The 21,304-nt window shown below is 38.7% G+C and overlaps 1 protein-coding gene across 2 annotated transcripts in view; it reads left to right on the top strand.

Annotated features, from left to right (window-relative positions):
- The window catches only part of rcbtb2 (regulator of chromosome condensation (RCC1) and BTB (POZ) domain containing protein 2), a 64,548-nt gene that overhangs the window by 10,481 nt on the left and 32,763 nt on the right, over nt 1-21,304 (top strand). For both annotated transcript variants that reach the window (XM_067450171.1, XM_067450170.1), the window contains exons 2-4: nt 733-864; nt 8,377-8,527; nt 17,743-17,909. In XM_067450171.1, coding sequence (XP_067306272.1) covers nt 739-864; nt 8,377-8,527; nt 17,743-17,909 — 444 coding nt within the window. In that variant the 5' untranslated portion in view covers nt 733-738. The remainder of the gene's footprint in view (nt 1-732; nt 865-8,376; nt 8,528-17,742; nt 17,910-21,304) is intronic.

Genomic DNA, 21,304 nt, shown 5'->3' with positions numbered 1-21,304 from the left:
TGTTACACTTTATGAAAGGGAATATTCAAAAATAACAATGAATCTTTTATTTATTTATTTGTTTTTACATTTGTGCGCTGCTTTTCTTATTTGTATTTATTTAAATACAATTTTATTTATTTTAATTATTTATTTTAATCTTAATTTTTTAAAGTTATTTATTTATGTTTAAATCAAATTGATTGTATTTAAATTCATTTATTTTATCAAAAATATATAAATGCACTATTTATTTTAATCAAGTTTTATTTATTTTATAAAATATATAAATGTATTTTTTCAATTAACACACACACACACACACACACACACACACACACACACACACACACACACACACACGTGTGTATATATATATATATATATATATATATATATATATATATATATATAATTATTATTATTTTTTTTAGTAAGTTAGATTAATCTTTTTATTTATTTATATATTTTAAAACATTTTACACTACTTTTCCCTAAACTTTTCCACAGACCACCTAACACTCCTGGACCCCAGTTTAAAAACTGTGGTCTTAAAGAATACCATGACTCTGTGTGCTTAAAAAAATAGTGTTTATTTATATTTATATTTTGTATTTCAGATGTCCAACATGTAAGTTAGGCTGTCTCAAAACCAGTGGTCCTCAGAAATGCTGTCTAGTTTAGCTGCTAACTATTTTGTTTTGAGATGCAGCTGATGCTTTCTTAACGTTGCGTGTATGTGTTATATCACAGAGTAGTATGCTGGACGTGGGAAAGTGGCCGGTGTTCGCCCTCCTGCCCCCTGAGGAGCTGCGGCTCGTCCGTCAAGCCTGTGTGTTCGGCAGCGCTGCTAATGAGGCCATCTACGTTACCATCAACGATGAGGTGCAGAAATGCTAAAAGCCTTTAATGGACAGACCAAGCATAAATGAGGATAGATCCTCACTGTTCATTAGGTTGGGTGGAGCTCCTGCTCTGTGACACTCACAGACACATCAGGAGGCTTTAAGCCCCAAAAGTGCATCCATCTATCATAATCCATATGGCTCCGGGAGGTTAATAAAGGCCTTCTGAAGTGAAGCTATGCATTTTTGATAGAAAAATATCCATATTTATAACATTATGAACTATAATCACTGGATTCCGGTTATGGATATACGCAAGTTCGGGTGGAAGAGTGAATTCTGAAATGTAAAATTAATAGTTATTTCCATTTCATTGCAGCAAATGCAGTTTATAAGTTTTATTTAGGCTATATAAATTATGACCCAATGACCAGAACCCAGCAGTCTGGATAAAAAAATAACCCAGCCAGTTTTAGAGTGCTTCATAACCTGTTACTTCTATTCACTCCCATTATAAAGCATGTAAAATATGCCTCTTAAAGGGATAGTTCACCCAAAAATGAAAATTGTCATCATTTACTCACCATCATGTGGTTCCAAACCAGTATGAGTTTCTTTGCTCAGCTGAACACAAAAAATATATATTTTAAAGAATGTTTGTAACCAAGCAGATAGAGCAACTATTCACGACCATAGTAGGGAAAAAATACTATGGTAGTGAATAGTTGCTCTATCTGCTTGGTTACAAACATTCTTCAAAATATCTTCTTTTGTGTTCAGCAGAACAAAGAAACTCATACTGGTTTGGAACAACATGAGGGTAAGTAAATAATGATAGGATTTTCATTTTTGGGTAAACTATCCCTTTAAACTCCACACACCCTGATATGGGTGACGACATCAAGTATATACTTTAATTTTAAATGTCTGTGGAGGGGCTCTGACCTGATATATGGTACCATTTAAAAGTGTAGCATGTCTATTTTCATAGACATGCATCACTTTGGCATTTGTTTTACTCAAAGTAAATTATTTACACTAAATTACTCTGGGACCATTTCCGCCTGGATTTGGCCTTCCCAAATTTAAAAGCTTCCCATACCCACACAGTGGTTTGGTCCATAATTTTGGTTTCATTTTACAGGAAACCCTTTGAAGTGACTACTAAAAGTGTTAAACATTTAAAGGGGGGGTGAAACACTGAGTTTCAGTCAATCTCATGTCAATCTTGAGTACCTATAGAGTAGTATTGCATCCTTCATATCTCCGGAAAGTCTAGTTTTATTATATTTATAAAAGAAATATAGGCTGTACCGAGTCTTTCCGGAAAAAACAAGCGGCTGGAGGTGTATCGTGTGGGCGGAGCTAAAGAATGACGAGCGCGCAGCTACTGCACGAGAGCTTCTGAAAGCTGACATCAAGTGTGGAGAAGAAAACGTTACTCTAATAAACCATGGCTATCAATTAGATTCAACTAATACAGAAATAATCCAGAATCAGATCCGGAGGCTGAAATAAATTGAACAGGAGAAACAGCAACAGCAGGACGTCCGTCTCTGTGGTATGTACTGTATTTAGTGGCCTGTCAACATTTGTGTGTCTTTACTCGCAGTTTATGAGGACATGATTCGGTTTATGGACTATTGTATGCGACTAAACCTTAGCAGTAGCAAGCAAAACGGTTTTGCACGTCAGATAGTGTATAAAAAAAACAATGGAGTAACCGTTAGCGCATTTGAATGATGAAGCACGCTTTGTGAGAACGCTAGGTTTATGTTTGGGTGGTTTTACAATAAGCAAACTGACACCTATATTGGTCAGCTAAACAAATGTATTCAAACACACACCATAGATCGCATGCTCCATTGATAAATTAACTAACGTTATACACGATCGTGTCGTTTACTGATGTTTACTCAGGCGACGATAGCCAACAACAGACATTTGAAGCAGTTTTACTCACCGGCTGCTTCCAAAGCAGGACTGAACCTTTATCGCTGGGACCGCTCCATCAAAAACACACTTCTTTCATGAAGTCCTGTGACAGCAGTAACCGTGGTGATCCACTTTTGCGACACGATTGAAGCTGATGTTGTAAAGCTTCCCGTCATTTCTGCTTTAAAATCAGTTCAAATGCAGCGCTGCCTTCCCAGAGTGCTATGCGGGCGCATTAAAGCCACTTTACGTCACCCATAGGAATAAAGTGGAGTACGGCGCGACCATAGGGCGCGTCAGAAGTGTTCACGGACGAGTGGATCTGCACCTGAGCGAGTGTTTATGGGCGTGCATTTCCTCTCGCTCTAGTCACGCGCGCGCGCACCCTACCGGGAGAAGAGCCCGTACGGCCCATACAAGGACCTTCCGCTCTATTAACGTCAAGCCGAGCCATACTCGAAAAAAACTCTCCGAAACTTGTGAGAAACCGGAAGGAGTATTTGTAAAACAGAAATACTCCATCAAACGTCCAACATTAGTTTTTGAAACTTTGTCTATGTTTAGGATGGGAATCCAAGTCTTTAACAGTGTCTGAGCTGTAATAAACTCCCTTTAAATTTTTTTGGTTATAAATCCATTTTTTGGTTATAAAGTCATGTTTTAAAGTGTATATTTCAGGCCCTGTCTCTAGCACCCTGCAGACAGTATTGGCTGTTCCAGCATATGCCAGCAAACAGGGCCTGAGTTATACACTGTCAACAAAACATTCATTTGTAGCCAAAAAATCAAAAAGCGCCAGCTCAGACAACATTTACTTAAATGTTTATCACTTTTAGCAGTGGCTTATTTAACTTCAAAGGGTTTCCTTTAAAATGACACCAAAATTGTGTATATGGGTATGGGGCACTTTTAAATTTGCTGAGGCCAATTCCAGGTGGAAAACCCCAAAAACTGTCCCAAAGCTTAAAGGCTTAATATAACTCTGATTGTGTTTGACTGTAAGAAGAAAGTCATTTACATCTAGGATTGCTTGAGGGTGAGTAAATTATAAGAGAATTTTAATTCATGGGTTAACCCTTTTATTAAAATATACATTTTTAGGATTTATATATAGCCATACTTATTATTGGCGCTCTTTTTTTTTAGATTTTATTTTTTAAAATCATTTTTAAGTTGGTATCTACCATAGAATGTAAAAAATATGGACGTAGTGTCCGTGACGTCACCCATAGGATTCCGATAGGCCGTTCTGAAGCGTAAAGTAGGGGCGAGCTGGGCGTTGCCATCTTGCGAGCGAGTCATCGTGAGTCACTCCCGGATAACAGAAAATGGGCAAAACGGCGGGATGTGGGCGGAGCTTAGGTGACGCAATAACTATAGACGGCAGATAAATGGCTATCCACTTGTAACCACACCCTTAATTATGCAAAACTTTAAGGCTTTATATAACGTGAACGAATGAGTTATAAAAAAATTCACCCCCCTCACAGTTGTCATGAAGATCAAAATTAGCCTTATAGGCCAAAACCACAATTTGTACCAGGCTGTAAACATGTTTTTTTCTGCTGTAAATTTGAGAATTTTAACATGGGGCTCAGTGAGATTCTGCTCCCTTCTGGAGCCTGCCTCGAGTGGCCAGTTAAGGAATTACAGTTTACGTTACTTCCGTATTGGCTTCAAGAGAGGTCGCGGGAGGTTCCCGCTTGGTATCTACACTTCCATTCACATGTTTGGAATTACAAGTTTTTATTTTTTAAATTCATTTGTATTAATTAATAATTTTTATTTTGCAAGGATCCATAGTAAAACTCTTTACTATACTGGCTAAAAATATAAATAACACACAGAAGAGTTGGCATATTACAGTGTGTCAGGGTAAGTAAAAATCTAATCTACAGCAGACAGAAATATTTTGTTGAGCCCTGCACACAAATACTGATAGAGACAGAGGCAAAGCCAGAGTGATCTTGGGCTGGTGATAAGAAGATAGAACGAGGCTATATTTAGGCCTGTAATACTAACACAAGCCTTGTTTGCTTCATAGGAGGAGCTCTGGTGCACGTCCTGAACCTGGACACTTTTTTTGCCGTGCTTTCCTTTATGTCTTAATAGATATTTGACTACAAAAACATAACAGAGAGAGCATTTAAGGTACCATTTATCTTAACAGCAAAGGTTTTGTCATCAAAGCGTCTCTTGAGAAAGTTCCTTGCATATGTTGCTTCAACACATTAGCAGGGATCAATTGCTAAAGTGAGAAGACAAAGTGCCTTTAAGAATGCTGTGTAAACAGGATTGCAGTTACGTTAGAAAGAGCAGCCAGAGTTGAGCATTGAGAGGCTGACGGTCACTCATCCAATCAGAGCCATGACTATCCGTTCTGTAAATATACACACGGAGCAAGATTTACTAACCTCTTGCGCCAGCGCAAACCTCTTTTGGTGTTTAACTAATGTCCGGTAGACACTAAGGGAAAAACAAGTGGTCAAGGCGTGGACACAGTTACTGTATTTTTGTTGCTGACCTTATTGCAAATGCATTTGTAGGAGTTTCTCTTTCAGACACAGAATTTATGGGAGCAGATTATTTAAAGAGGTCATGAACTGCATTTTTTAAAATATTCTTTGAGGTCCACTTACACTCACCTAAAGGATGATGAGGAACACCATACTAGTACTGTGTTTGACCCCCTTTCGCCTTCAGAACTGTCTTAATTCTACGTGGCATTGATTCAACAAGCTGCTGAAAGCATTCTTTAGAAATGTTGGCCCATATTTATAGGATAGCATCTTGCAGTTGATGGAGATTTGTGGGATGCACATCCAGGGCACGAAGCTCCCGTTCCACCACATCCCAAAGATGCTCTATTGGGTTGAGATCTGGTGACTGTGGGGCCATTTTAGTACAGTGAACTCATTGTCATGTTCAAGAAACCAATTTGAAATGATTCGAGCTTTGTGACATGGTGCATTATCCTGCTGGAAGAAGCCATCAGAGGATGGGTACATGGTGGTCATAAAGGGATGGACATGGTCAGAAACAATGCTCAGGTAGGCCGTGGCATTTAAACGATGCCCAATTGGCACTAAGGGGCCTAAAGTGTGCCATGAAAACACCCCCCACACCATTACACCACCACCACCAGCCTGCACAGTGGTAACAAGGCATGATGGATCCATGTTCTCATTCTGTTTACACCAAATTCTGACTCTACCATCTGAGCGTCTCAACAGAAATTGAGACTCATCCAGGGTGTCCGCGGGGTTTTAAAAAGTATTAAAAAGTGATAAATCAAAATGGTCAAATTTAAGGCCATTAAAAGTGTTAAATGTGGTCTCCGAGGTATTATTTTTTTCCAAATTAGGTATTATTTTTTCAGACTATCAGGTGTCCTATTCTATTGAAATTCTATCTGCGTTCGCGTTAGTTTGTTTCAATATGGGCTTTAGCTTATCTGGGCACAATCAAAGATCTTTCGTCTCCGTCTCAACGTATGTTTGATGCTGACGTCATATTCAGTGGTCGTTCGGCATCGTCTCTGAACACTGCGCGCTCAACAGAAGTGGCTGGCTTACGTTTTATTTTAGACTTGCTTCAAGGCATATCTTCAACGACTATCCTCATAAGAGCAATCTTAAATGATTTATATAAAGTCTAAAATGAACAAAAAGAGTTGTGAGAGAATGAGGCGCGATCCATTGACAGTATAAACAGTGAGATCCGCGTGTCTGTCTGCTCTTAAAGGGACAGTAGCCAATAAAGCTTCCTGTCAGTAAAGTTAAAGAACAAAGGGAACAGAGAAAATGACTCGCTGCTCTTGACTAAATAACTTTTGTAGCTTTAATAAGGATTAACTATTTAATTTATAGTTTATGCAGTGCAGACTGTATATATCTTTGATAACTTTATTACATTTCTGTATATTTCCTAACTGTTAAGACAGGAAGGGCAGGAGTAAACATGGCATTTATTATGGGTTTATGTTAGCATTGTTTTAAGTTTACTTAAATTAAAAACTGTTATATTTTTGAAGCCTAATAATAAATCTAAAAAAAAAAACAATCAGTAGCTGTATTAATATCAGTAATACTGGCCTTCATTCATAAAAAGATGCCATTTAAACAAGTATTTAAAATATACTGTCTTTATGTTGTTTCTGCATTAATTTGATTAACTGTGAAATTATTATATTAAAAAAAATATATTAAAAACGTAAAAAAAACATTTCTTTTTTTTGCGATTAATCACAGGAAAAATGTGTGCTTAATCTAGTTAAAGTTTTTAATCGATTGACAGCACTAGTTTTTAGTATTTTGTTAAATTCAACAACTTATCACAGTTATAGAAATGTAATATTTGGCTCAGGTTTTGTTGTTGGAAAAAAAACACTAAATAATTGAATTGCTGAATTACCAATTATTAATGTAAATCAGATGTGTATGCAGTAATGCTTTTCCTTAACCAACCTTTGTGAATGTTGAGATGTATTTTACTGTGTCTGAATGATAACTTATAGCAGATTTCCTCCTGCTGTCGAGTCTAAATCTATTCTTTTTTGTATGTTATATATGTCAAATATATGTCAAAATCTGTGTAAATAATAGAAAGGTCGCTGATTAACACTTGCAATTCAGTGTCGTGATGGTTTTAAAAAATATTCTGAAGGTAGTAAAAAAGGTATTAAAAAGTAGTAAATTTAACTTAACGATTGCTGTATATACCCTGTCATCAGAACAGGCAACATTTTTCCAGTCTTCAACTGTCCAATTTTGGTGAGTTTGTACAAATAGTAGCCTCTTTTTCCTATTTGTAGTGGAGATGAGTGGTACCCGGTGGGGTTTTCTACTGTTTTAGCTCATCCGCCTCAAGGTTGTGTGTGTTGTGGCTTCACAAATGCTTTGCTGCATACCTCGGTTGTAACGAGTGGTTATTTCAGTCAAAGTTGCTCTTCTATCAGCTTGAATCAGTCGGCCCATTCTCCTCTGAACTCTAGCATCAACAAGGCATTTTTGCCCACAGGACTGCCACATACTGGATGTCTTAAAACGGGGGAGAAATTGAACAGGTGTTCCTAATAATCTTTTAGGTGAGTGTATAAGAAAGAACGTTACATAAAAATCATCCTAATTTAGAAATAAAAGTTTATTGTCTATCCTTTTTTCACCCTCTCTTTGAAAGTACAGTAAATGGCCACCGCTATGATTGGATAACAGTTTTGCATATTCAAAATAACTTTCAATATCTCCGCCATTACACATGTGGCTCTGTTTTTTTAAACTTTTGAAGTTCTCCATTACATGCATTACATTTATACGTCTTGGTTGTGCAAATAAAGTTGGAAGTACTTATCTGAACTTGTTTGCCAAGCCTGGTGTTTGCTGTGTCTGTGTAGTTAAGAGATCACCCGCTTGTGACCCTATGCTAATTTGCATTGGTCGTAATGGAAATGTCTTTTCTTTATTTTGTGCGTTGTCTGTAAAGCACCCTCAGAACTTTAGACACTCCCTGTTTAGTATATCTGGCCCATGATCCATAATGAAATAGAAGTAAACCTAATACAAAACTCATCTGACAACCATTTATGCCCAAACTCGTGTTTTTCTGTGTCCGCCTGCAGGTGTTTGCACTGGGGACAAACTGCAGTGGCTGTCTGGGGCTCGGGGACACGCAGAGCTCCATCGAGCCCAGGCGGATCGACGTCTTGTGTGGGAAGAAGATTGTCTCTTTGAGCTACGGCACGGGGCCACACATGGTCATCGCCACTGCAGGTTGGACAAATCTTTTTAAAGGCACACTATGTCAATTTCACCACTAGAGGTTGCTTATTTAAAACAAAGGCTTAGCTTGATGCTTAACGGTATGAAGCAGGACACGAGAGCCCATTAGAGCGAATGCTAATGAGAGAGACCTGTGCGACACACGGGCCTCTGAGCTTTTGTTATGCTTGCGCTGCAATCGCCGCTTCTGTTCTTTTCATTATGTATGTAGTATTATGTAATGCAGCGCTGCTTTACGTGGTTACGTGGTGTTGCACTTTGCAGTAATCTAGATCGATATTAGAATATCATATTAATAAAAGCTGGATGTCTAAATGACTGTTGCTAAATGACATGCAATTAATTTTAAAATGTATTGGAGGAAGGAGAAAGCTCTCTATAGACTGGGTAAACCCAGCCTGATCTGCCAGAGATTTGATTTCCTTCTGCAGCTTAGGCTGGTAACCTGGACATGTATTTCTCCTGCTTCTTTCACACTTTTGCGGGAAACAATCACAGACTGGCTTATCCACCTGGTGCGCTATTGGCGGGTTTAACACGATGACAGATAGAGAAGGATGGATCGATGCCCGTTGATCACACCTCTTGTGGTCTGACTGAGTGGCAGAAGAGCTGGAATTAAAGGGTTAGTTCACCCAAAAATTAAATATCTTTCATTAATTACTCACTACAATGTGGTTCCACACCCGTAAGACCTCCGTTCATCCTCGGAACACATTTTAAGATATTTAAGATTTAGTCAGAGGGCTTTCTGTCCTTTAAATGTAAGTGTATGCCCACTTGCTGTCCACATCCAGAAGGTAATGAAAACATCATCAAAGTTGTCCATATGTGGCATCAGTGGGTTAGTTAGAAAATAAATAGCAAAAAATATGACTTTATTCAGCATTGTCTTCTCTTCCGTGTTGCTCAAATAAAGATTCAAACGGTCGTGAATCATGATTCGTATCGTGTGTCAAACTGGCAAACTGCTGAAATCACGTGACATTGGCGATACGAATAACCGTTTGATTACCGTTACCGATACCGTTTGATTCTTCATTTGAGGTTTGAAATCAAACCCGGAAGAGAAGACAATGCTGAATAAAGTCATATTTTTTGTTATTTTTGGACCAAAATGTACAGTCCCTGACAAAAGTCTTGTCGCTTATCTATTTTCTAGAAATACCTGATATTAACCTGACTTTTAATTAATTAATTGGTGTTAGAAATAGCTCATATGAAAAGCTAAAACCCTCCCGAATGATGTTTAATGCACTGAAATAAATAATTTTCACAGAAAAAATATTTATTATTTAATCAAGACAGAAAGGTCAAATTTTGGCAAGACAAAAGTTTTGTCGCCTATACAGAAATTGAACAAACTTTACTGCAAATACAAAAATATGTCAGCAAATTAAGTTGTTGTGCTGTGAGATCCAAATTTAATATCTTGTATGACTTCCATGAGCTTGAAGGACTGCATCCATGCGGTTTGGCAAGGATTCATACAATTTATTGATGAAGTCGTCAGGAATAGCTAAGAAAGCAGTCTTGCATGCCTCCCAGAGTTCATCAATATTCTTTGGTTTCGTCTTCCATGCGTCCTCTTTCATCCTACCCCACGTATGCTCAATGATGTTCATGTCTGGTGACTGGGCTGGCCAATCCTGGAGCATCTTGATCTTCTTCGCCTTGAGGAACTTTGATGTGGAGATGGAAGTATGCGATGGAGCACCGTCCTGCTGCAGAATTTGGCCTCTTTTATGGTTGGGAATATAAGAGGTAGCTAAGATTTCTTGGTATTTTAGACTATTGATGTTGCCTTCCACCCTGCAGATCTCTCGCACACCCCCATACTGGATGTAACCCCAGACCATGATTTTTCCGCCACCAAACTTCACTGTTTTCTGGGTGAATCTCGGATCCATTCTGGCTCCAGTAGGTCTCCTGCAATATTTGCAGCGACTGTGGTGTAATTCAACAGAAGATTCATCTGAAAAATCCACCTTCTGCCACTTTTCCAGCGTACATCATTTTAGCAGGCTGTGGGCCTTGGCAAATGCCACATGGTTTTTCAATTGTCTTTTGTTTAGTGCTGGCTTCCGGGCACTGATTCGACCATGGAGGCCATTTCGAGACAGAATCCTACAAACTGTTCTGGTTGACACAGGGACTTCAGGTGACCAGGTCTCGTGGAGCTCTGCTGCAGTGGAAAATGGGCTGGCCTTGGATTTTCGAGCCAACAAACGGTCCTCTCGAGCAGTTGTCTTGTGGGGTCTGCCTGACCTGGGCTTGTCAAAAACATCTCCAGTCTCTTCAAATCTTTTTTTTATCCTCTGTACTTGACGCTGAGACACATTGAAGGTGTCTGCCACATCAGCAGTGGATCTGGTCTTCAGCCTCTTGATAATCAAAACTTTAGTCTCAGGGTGAATCTTAGGCATGTTTGCAGAGGTCTAGTTGCAGTTGATGTGAAGGTCTAGTGTACTGGGGTTCTTTTTATACACACTTGAGACCTAATTGATCCATTATTAGTCACAGGTGAAGCTCATATGACAAGGTGACAACACTTATGTCTTTGCAAAAATTGACTCAATGGGCTTTACCAAGCTGTGAATATTAGAATACTTTTTGAAAGTTTAGTTTTTCACTGAAACATTATCACAAAAGCTGGTGGGATTAAAATGAGCCATTTCTTGTAAACACATCTTGATAAGAAATATATTTCAGCGGCACTTTAGGCCAATCTGTACACAAGCGGCAAGACTTTTGTCAGGGACTGTATTGTCGACGCTTTAAAAGAGTCTAACTAACCCACTGATGCCACATATGGACAACTTTGATGATGTTTTCATTACCTTCTGGATGTGGACAGCAAGTGGGCGTACACTTACATTCAAAGGACAGAAAGCCCTCGGACTAAATCTAAAGTATCTTAAACTGTGTTCCGAGGATGAACGGAGGGTGTGGAACGACATTAGGGTGAGGAGTTAAAGAAAGAAATGTCATTTTTGGGTGAACTAACCCTTTGATAGGGGAAACTGCGAAAACGTGGTTAAAACAAACAATTATCAGTTTAAACTAAAGCTTGAACTCCATATGGTGTTCCTTACATCTTACCAAATATCCACTGATCCATGGATATTGACATGCAGCCAGGAATTGTTTATTTTTTATGTTTATTTGAAAACACTAAATTATGCAGAATATAAGATGGTAAATGTTCAACTGATGAGTTGTCAATACAATATATAACAATACCATATATATATATATATATATATATATATATATATATATATATATATATATATTTATATATATATATATATATATATATATTAATATATATATAATTTTTGGGTAATACAATATATATATATATATATATATATATATATATATATATATATATATATATATATATATATATTGTATTACCCAAAAATTTCAACATATTGACACGCAATGATAACTGTCCAGTTTCAGTAAACTGAAGTAATCCTTTGCTTCATATTGTGTATATAAGAATATACACAATGAATGAAAGAATACTGAATGTGTTTTTGTGCGAGTGAGATGAGTAAATGCATGTTCACATTAGTCTAGAACTACAATAATCATCATGTTCACACACAGCTCACACACAATGCCTCTGCACTTATTCATGATTTCTTACAACATGAGGACAAGAGAGCTCAGTCAATACATGAGAACTTGCTGCGAAAATTGTAAAGTAATATTCACAATTACAATATTAAGGAAAATAATCAACAATTATTATTTTAGCTTAACTGTGCAGCCCAATTAAACTGCACGTATATTATTATGTATACTCCCTAGTCTTGTCCCTAATGATATTTATACTAGTTTGTCAAGATTGTAAATGTACATAAACAGACCTTGGGAAAGTGGGTGTGGATCTGAGTTTGGAAATGATCATAAGCAATACGGAAAAACATGGTAAACATCAAGAGGGATGTGTAAAAGTGCAATGGCTTACATCATAGTTTCATTATTATTCATTTTTAAATAATAGTTATTTGTATTTTATGCAATATTTTTTTTAACATGAAGGATGGCACTCAATGGTTTGCATTTTTGTGGTGTCCATTTTCAATTGAAAATGTGGAATTTTAGTACCTGGTAAAGTTTAATCTTCAATCTAGTGTTTATGGTTTTCAGTCTTGAGATTACATCACAGCATTTTATGGGAGATGTATTCAACAAACAAACATGATTTGGCTGGCTTAACTGTGTATCAGATTTTGAAAGTGATTTCTCTCAGGTCGGTGTTCATCTGTTCATCAAACAAGAAATACACTACGATATGGAAGCAATGTTGATCACAATGTCCATTTCATGCCAACGTTAAGGTTTCATTTTGTGATTAAACCCCCAAGAGATATTTTTAAAACACTTTTTTTGCTGTCTAAGTTTGCTGTATTTGGTTTGATGCAATAAATATTTTACACGTGTCGCAACCTGGAACTTTGGAGAACAGATATTTATCTGATCAACATCAAATTTTCCACTGAGGTAAAAGTTGAGTCACAGCAGATGTTTTCAGATGGTCAGTACTAGGCTTGAGTCTTTGAATAAATCATGTGCTACAGCTGTTCAAGCTTAGTCATATTTACTCTTTCACAGTTCGTTTGCTCATCAAAGACATTTTTTGCTTCTATTTGGCCATTTATTGTTGATTCTAGATCTGCTTTTCCAGTAGGGCTGCACGACTATGACAAAAATCACAATTGTCGATTATTCCCTTGAAATTGTAATTGCGATTATTAAATATGATTATCAAAATTAACATTGAATGATGTTTTGAATAGCTGGGTATAGCGATATACTTGTGTCAAAATTCGATATAAATCATGATACTTAACTTATTGATATTTTAAGAAAAAATATAGCTTTTTTTTTTACTTTCTTTATTATTATTATCATCATCAGGACCCACAAATATAAATAAAACTCGAAGTGGTCAAAATCATGTGACTCCCCATCTCAAACATATTGCCAATCTTATATCTTACTCATGCTGCTCACTTTTCATAATCAACATATAAATTAAAATAATAATATTACAAGCTAATGTTCAGGGCTAAACGTAGCCTATTTAGTTTCGTAGTTAGGCTGTTTTCTTTAACCCACCGCCGATAAAAGCGCAGACGTTTTCTCATTTTTTCCTTCTTCCTTTAAGACAGTGGAAACAATTCACAATACTCTTTAATTTTTAGCTATAGCCTACAGATAAGTTCAAGACATAATTATAAACTATAAACTGTCTACTTTTATTTGTGGACTCGGGGAACTAATTATTTTGCATGCACTCACTCCAAACGCTGTCTTATTTAAAAAAAATAAAAATAAAAAATTGTTTATTAAATGCCATTTTTTTTCTTTTCCAAAGCATTTCTAAATTCAGTTAATATGTCCAACAAATGAAATGTCTAGCCAAAATAACGAAAGTAGTAAAAAACAAAAACAAAAAAAACATTTGAGTTACCATGCAAATTCAAACATTTCGCTCTACTCTATATGCGTCAACCTGCCGCGCGTAAAAGTCGATCATTCTTAACAGATGACGGGTTTGTTTGAAGAGAAGACGAGACGGAGTTCTTTATTAAACTCATAAAAGACAATATAGGATAACAGTAATACTGGATTCTAAACACAGAAATGCTACATTATCATGAAGACCTTGAAGCAGATCTGACACACACACACACACACACACACACACACACACACACACCTCTGTGCCGCTTAAGTAACAAGGGGCTTTCCTTGCTATTAATGCTTGGATGATAACACACGTCTCCTTGACTCCTTCCAATAAAAATAATGGCTAGTGTGGTGGATGGGATATACAAACCTACCAAGTGCCATCATTTTGGAATGACCTATCGCGAGAGGAAAGTAATATGTTTTAGTCGCATAACTGCAGCTATGGAAACGCTGTCATTTCGCAATAGTTTTTTATCGACATTTAAGAAATATTGCAAAAGTTTTTCGCAAATCTGTAATGGAAACGCCGCTTATGTAGTCTAGAAATCTAGACACACCCTAGCGGGAGCTAATCTAATCTGCCGCGAGTATCGTCTAGCTGCTCTCAATACACTTCTGAGCTGTAAACGCCAAACTCTGGTCGAGCCAATCACATTGTGTATAGAGTCGGTGGGCGGGGCTTAACATGATGATGGCAGAGTTTGTGTGCCTCTAGTAAACACAGAAACTGGCGAACGGTGGTCTTTCGAATCAGCTTTGACCGCGACTCTGGAAGACTTGGAGTTAAGCTTTTCTCTGAGAAAAGAACAAAGAACGGCACTGAAGTCATTCTTAAAAAGGGAAGATGTGATCGGGGTTTTGCCGACCGGATACGGCGAGGGTTTAATCTATCAACCGTCTATGCTATCAACGAGCTCTGCTTCACATTCGTTGCTCTGGTTGGTGTAGCGCTATCCTATCGCGTGCAGAGGGAGTCTGAAAGACAACCGTTTATCCCGCCCCTCAGATTGAGTCCTGTCAATGGGGAGTTTACAGACCAAACATCTTGATGTGGGTCTGGCTTGTCAGGCTGCTATCAATGCACTATACATATAAGAATAAACCATCTAGAATGCTTTATATAATCATGCTACTAAAACCAAATGTGATCTGGGGATTTAAATGATGTTTGCGCTCTTACTATAAGGCGTGCCGCTTTAAACGATGTTTGCGCTTTGACTTTGAGGCGTGTCATTCCAGCAGCGCACGCGCTTCATATGATCAATGCAATCCGTCACAGTTTTAATCGCAATTGGAAAGTCTGTCAAAATGACTATTCCCACACTGTAAATGTTTAGCTCATCTAAAAAATTGTAATCTTCATGTACTCTCTCATGTTATTTTCGCGTGTCTCGCAATCATTTGAACGTCCGTGTTCTACAGTATGCGAGTCGTAAATCTGGTCATCAAATTAAAAGCCATAGTGTATTTTAAGAATACTTGGATTTAGATTAGACATTCGATTAGTGATTTTTACAATGCTTTTATGGGATTTATTGGATCTTTTTGATCCAAAGTTTGAGAGGAATGGATAGTCCCGCCGCTGGCCATATTGATGCCCTAAAGCGCAATTTATACTTCTGCGCCAAGTGTACGCAGAATGTATGGCGGACCATACGCATAGATGCGTTATATACGCTGTACCCTGACGCGCACCTTTACAAAAATATAACTACGCGTCAATTCTATGCGGACCGCAAGCGCCGTGATTGGTCTGCCAGAACCCCTCCCTTAGGTCTATAAATGATAGTTTCATCCCATATCTGCTATATATAACACAATATTTTGTAGTGTAGAGATTCTTTATGGAGTGAATAAACACATAGATCCACTGTGTATAGTTTATTTATTTTTCATTAAAACCAAAGATGTTAATCAGTGATTGAGGACATATCACAATGGGTGCATTTCGTTCTGGGATTTCAACGGAATGAAGTCTCCGCAACAGCAATCTAGTCAGTGCACAAGCCTCTTGAAAACAGCGGCCACGAGCTGTCTGCATGATTTCACAAACGCATTCAGTGCCAGATCGCCCCATGTTACTCTACTAATCAACTAGAGATGCTTCATTTGTATTACATACAACAACTCAAGGTGCAAGAAAAGCCGCTATCTGTCGCCATCACTGCTGATACTTCAGGTGCATGCAAAGACCGTGTAAACAAGTCACTTCTTTGGCGTTTGCCTTGAGACTGGGAGTTACCATCAACATGCCGGTGGACACTGCCCACTAGTGGTCTGGATGTGTAATTGGATATTGACGTGGACAACAACGTAGAAGTATAAATTATAAATAAAAACCAACACGTAACTTGCGGCGTATAGGATACGGTGTAGGCCCAACGCAGAAGTATAAATCAGCCTTAAGCGTCAATACTTTATGATGCCCGCGGCACTAGGAATGGACTTAAATGGAGGGACAGAAATCACAGGTTTTATAACAAACTAGGGCTGTCCTCGACTAAGGATTTAGACAATCGAATCAGAATTGTCGAATCTCTCTATGGTCGACTGATAGTCGAATCATCTATGTGTGTGTGAATGGGTTGGGAGGGGCACGACACTAGTCAGCAGAAGGGTAAAACTATTTTTATTTTCGTTTACACACCACACAGCAAACACTTTTAATAAAGCGACCAAAACTGCCTGCCAACTGACAGAAGAACTGACAATGGCTTTCTTATTTAGGTTTAAATAGCCTAAAAGGTAATGTGGTGGATAAACATTAATAAACCGTTTTCTCATAACATGTTAAAGCCGCGATCGAAATACAGAACATCACACAAATATATAAAAGAACATTTTGATAAATAAACCTAAAAAAAATACCTGCCTAGAGAGGAAAATAACACTTTGAGTGCGTTTACATGCACGTTCTTAAGCCGATTGTGCCTAAAGGGGGTGAAGACGTACGCGAAGCTCAGCCCCGCGCCTCAGGATCTCACTCACACCGCAACCTGACGCGCACATTATATACACGCGAGCTCAATTTTGAATTGACTGACAGATGAGCTGCACGAAAGCGCTCTGTGGTGCGGCAGGATTTTAAACAATTTCCTGAGTGGCCGCGGACAGGCACTGAATGCTGCCGCCGGTGTGTGTACACTCATTGAACGCGTTCTAATTTTAAAGACGCGGTGCGAAGCTCAGCGCCCTCAAAGGGGTCGCACATCGATGCTCAGCTCAGCGCTGTGACACGTCTTTAAAATATCGAGCACCCCCATATTGCCAAAATGGTTGCCAAAAACACCCGCGAAGATTCGACCGTGAGATCGGTGGTCGAATCAGGCTCCGCATATCAATGCATCGAATCTTCAACTATTCGGGGTCACCCCTATAACAAACATCTTAATTTGTGTTTAGAAGCTCAATGAAACAACATAGAGGCTGTGTGCATGGCTTCTGTGCTATTTTGCGTGCATTCAACCAGTTAGCGTACTGCTGTCACAGCATAACATGCTATCTAAGCACCTAAGCACGCAGAAGAATATTTATATTTAAAATAAAAAATAAAAAAAGTTTGCGTCTTTGAACATAGCATCCATAATCGAAATCGCGATTAGAAATTTGATTAATTGTGCATCCCTATTTTCCAGTAAGTGTATCTCCTTATAAAGCGCTTGAGCCAGTGATTTATCCTCCGATCTTTATCTTTTCCTCTGTTTCTGTAGATGGAGAAGTTTATGCCTGGGGTCACAATGGCTACAGTCAGCTGGGTAATGGCACCACCAACCACGGCCTAACCCCTGCCCTGGTTTCTACCAACCTCATCAGCAAGAGGGTCACAGAGGTGGCCTGCGGCTCTCACCATACCATAGCCCTCACCACAGAGGGAGAGGTAAAAAAAAGAGATATGCTGCATGCTGGTTACGATTATATCAAACAAACATGAGGAAACGGATCTTAAGACTGATTAGAGTGTACAAACATGTGTTGATCAAAGAGCTTTAAGCAAGAGAAATGAACATGTAGTAAATATGCACGGCAGAGTATTTCCAAACATGAGAAGCATTTAAGAACCTCTTGTCCAACATTTGATAACATGTTTTAACTCCATACTCGCTTCAATAATACAGTTAAGTGTTTGAAAACATCCTTCTGTGAGATGATGTGGCTTCTTACGCAACATTATGAATGTGTGTCTGAACGTGACTAAATGCAATTGCTGTCTATTTCAGTATTTCAAGTTAAAATTATATTTCCAGAAAGAATGTGGTTATTTTTTGAGGCTGATATAGGGCTGCACGAAAAATTGCAATAAAACCTCACGAGATTTGGCAGAGGCTGAGATTATTGCATGAGCAGCTTCTCAGCGCAGCACGGCTGTGATCAGAGCTAAACGCTGCTCCACAAGCCAGAGGGCGCTCTCGCGCAGGGTACTCCAAGTGTCATCTCTATGAACATCATACTATCGGTGAGCTGAATAAACAGATTGAAACGTTTTGATTGATTAAACATCACTAAATGCAAGATGTTTGACGTATGTTGCTTTTTTCAAATGCATGTTATAAGCAACTTAAATTTGCAGTGCTTTCAGATAGAACATCATTTACTGATCGCAGAGCCGTCCTACATGGACAAACTGCGCATAAAAGATAATCGCAGCCAAATCGCGATAAGCATTCTTTCATTAAAAATGTGATTTATGGTGCAGCCCTAGGCTGATATATTTTCCATATGTCATCATCTAAACGCATCCCAGCTCCGTGGACCAGCACTAGTAGAGGTTATCATGCATCGACATCCCCTTCCCGCCAAAACATCCCCCCTCAGCCGTCACTGTCCACTCTCACTCATTCAATAAATGCAATCTCATTACGTTCCGCTATATTAGCGACGCTATAGCGACGCTGGTATTCAATGAATCTCTTATTTTCCCAATGTCTACACTTACAGAGACACGCGTGTGTAAACTCAGCACCTGGACAAACACTCGAGTGGTGAGTGGGTTCCAAGTTCAACACCTGTGATTGGCCGATTGCGTTGTAGAAATCTACAAACATGTCTGTGATTGGCTACATTACTCACCGAAGCGAAAACAAGTTGGAAATGTAATCATTTGAGTGCAAATACAGATGCACACTGGATCTTTTGCTAGCTCTTTTTCGCTAATAATATGCTATTATTACAAATTCTTACGGGCAGCTTTTCCCTCTAAAAGCAGGAGCAGGTGGCTGTGGTTTGAGTGAGAAAATGACACGTCTAAAGTCCGGAACAGCCATGTCCATTGGGTCCGTGGACAAGCCTCCTACCCTCCCTCTGGTGCTGGGCCTGGTTGTGTGTGTTTTCACTGCATTCATGCTGTAAACCAGTGCTGCCTTTGTCTTTTTGCCACTCAGTAGGGCGTAATCTCAGTCGCTCACGTGCATTCCCTCTATAGCTAGCCTTCTGTTAAAGCTGCCATTTTTCATTGGATCATAACTTTGATTGGCGTGGGTCATCAGCCAATTAAATTTTGATGTTTAGTGCTAGAAAGCCCCAAAGGCCCAGCGATGTGTCGGCGCTACATCCTGCTGATACCATCAGCCGTTTCAACTTTTCGAGTGTTGCAAGCGATCTATGTGAAATGAGCTATAGCTGCTGCGGATGACAGGCTGCATTCTAATGAGCTTTGTGCGCATCCTGATGTCAAGCCGGTAACGTTAGCTGACGAGCTGTGTTTCTTTTGATATTCTTGTTAGTCTGTGTTTTTGTTTAAAGGGGGGGGTGAAACACTCAGTTTCAGTCAATCTCATGTCAATCTTGAGTACCTATAGAGTAGTATTGCATCCTTCATATCTCCGAAAAGTCTTTAGTTTTATTATATTTATAAAAGAAATATGGGCTGTACCGAGTATCCGGAAAAAAACGAGCGCCTGGAGGCGTATCGTGTGGGCGGAGCTAAAGAATGATGAGCGGTTAGAGCCCTGCACGGGCCTCAAATCTAGGCCCTAGCCCGGCTCTGGCCCAAGACACTGAGGCCCTAGCCCGGCCCGTGTCCGACAGCTTATCAAAATTCTCGGCCCGCGTCCGACTGGAGACCATGTTTTTTTTTTTTTTTTTTTTTTTTTTTTTTTTACATTGTAGCAGCCATTAAAATAGTTCTGTTTTATTTTTAATATCAAAGTAGTTATATTTCGTTTCGTTTCTTTATTAAGTTAATTTAGAAAAATGTTTAGAGCATTTTTTTGTTGTTGTTAAAGTTTTATTTTTTTAAGTGACGACCAAGCGGCCAGCGGCCGACAGTGAGTTTACCGCATATTTAATCGATTTAGTCTCTCAAATCAACTCTTGACTTGTCTTGCCTATAATAAAATCCATAGATATAAAACACTTCAATTTCGCCTACTATTACCACCACAGTAAAAGGCATTTATGACGAGCTGAGGCAGGCTGATTCTTCTCGCGGCTCTCGCAAACGGAGCTAAACAAATAAAAAAATAAAAAGAAACATGCAGGTTGTCTTATAGCCTACCTTACACCTACGCAAAGTGTAAGTTTCTACGAAAAGAGTTTACAGCAACGAAAGCTAAAGATTCAAGATGCATTTTATTCAGCAGCTCATTTCAAATTCAAAGACCGCAATATAAGAGAGAGCGACCTAAGCACTGGTAAGATCATTTAGTCTCATTCATTTTTATTGAAGATGAGTGTTGCAGCACCATCATATCTATCTGACTACAACATATAGCCCATAACATGCTCTCACACGTTTATTTTTTAACCGTTTGCCAGGAGTAAAATTTATACATGTGGTTTAAACAACCAGATACTGCCTGCGTCGGTCGGTGCCGCGCGGAAAACGCGTGCATGCTTCAAAAGAAGATAAGCCTATTTTCACGCGACACGCGAGCGTGTTGGAAGTGTTTCCAGGCGAAATATAACAGGAAAAGATGTTTATATGCCATTTTGACACGAATACATATTAATAAAAATGACATTTTCATGTTTGAAAGTCTGTAGGTTAACATAAATGCAGGTATGGGCCTAATTGTAATAATAAAAAACAACATAATTATCGATTTTGAAATATTAAACCTGTCAATACAGAACGAAATATTCTGTAGCCTTTTGCCGTCAATACCATGGATATGGTATGTGCTGGCTACTGCCGACGTTGTCTTTGCTGTATCAATAGGCAATATATTTATATTTAACATGAAGTATAGGGCTTCCCTGTATAGCAGCAGACGCCCCGCAGAAGACACGCAACAGAAACGCCACGCTCACAAGAAACGCGCGCTGCTGCTGCTG

The sequence above is a fragment of the Pseudorasbora parva genome, chromosome 8 (assembly GCF_024679245.1).
Source record: "Pseudorasbora parva isolate DD20220531a chromosome 8, ASM2467924v1, whole genome shotgun sequence".
NCBI lineage: Eukaryota > Metazoa > Chordata > Actinopteri > Cypriniformes > Gobionidae > Pseudorasbora > Pseudorasbora parva.
This window is presented reverse-complemented; position numbering and strand designations above follow the sequence as displayed.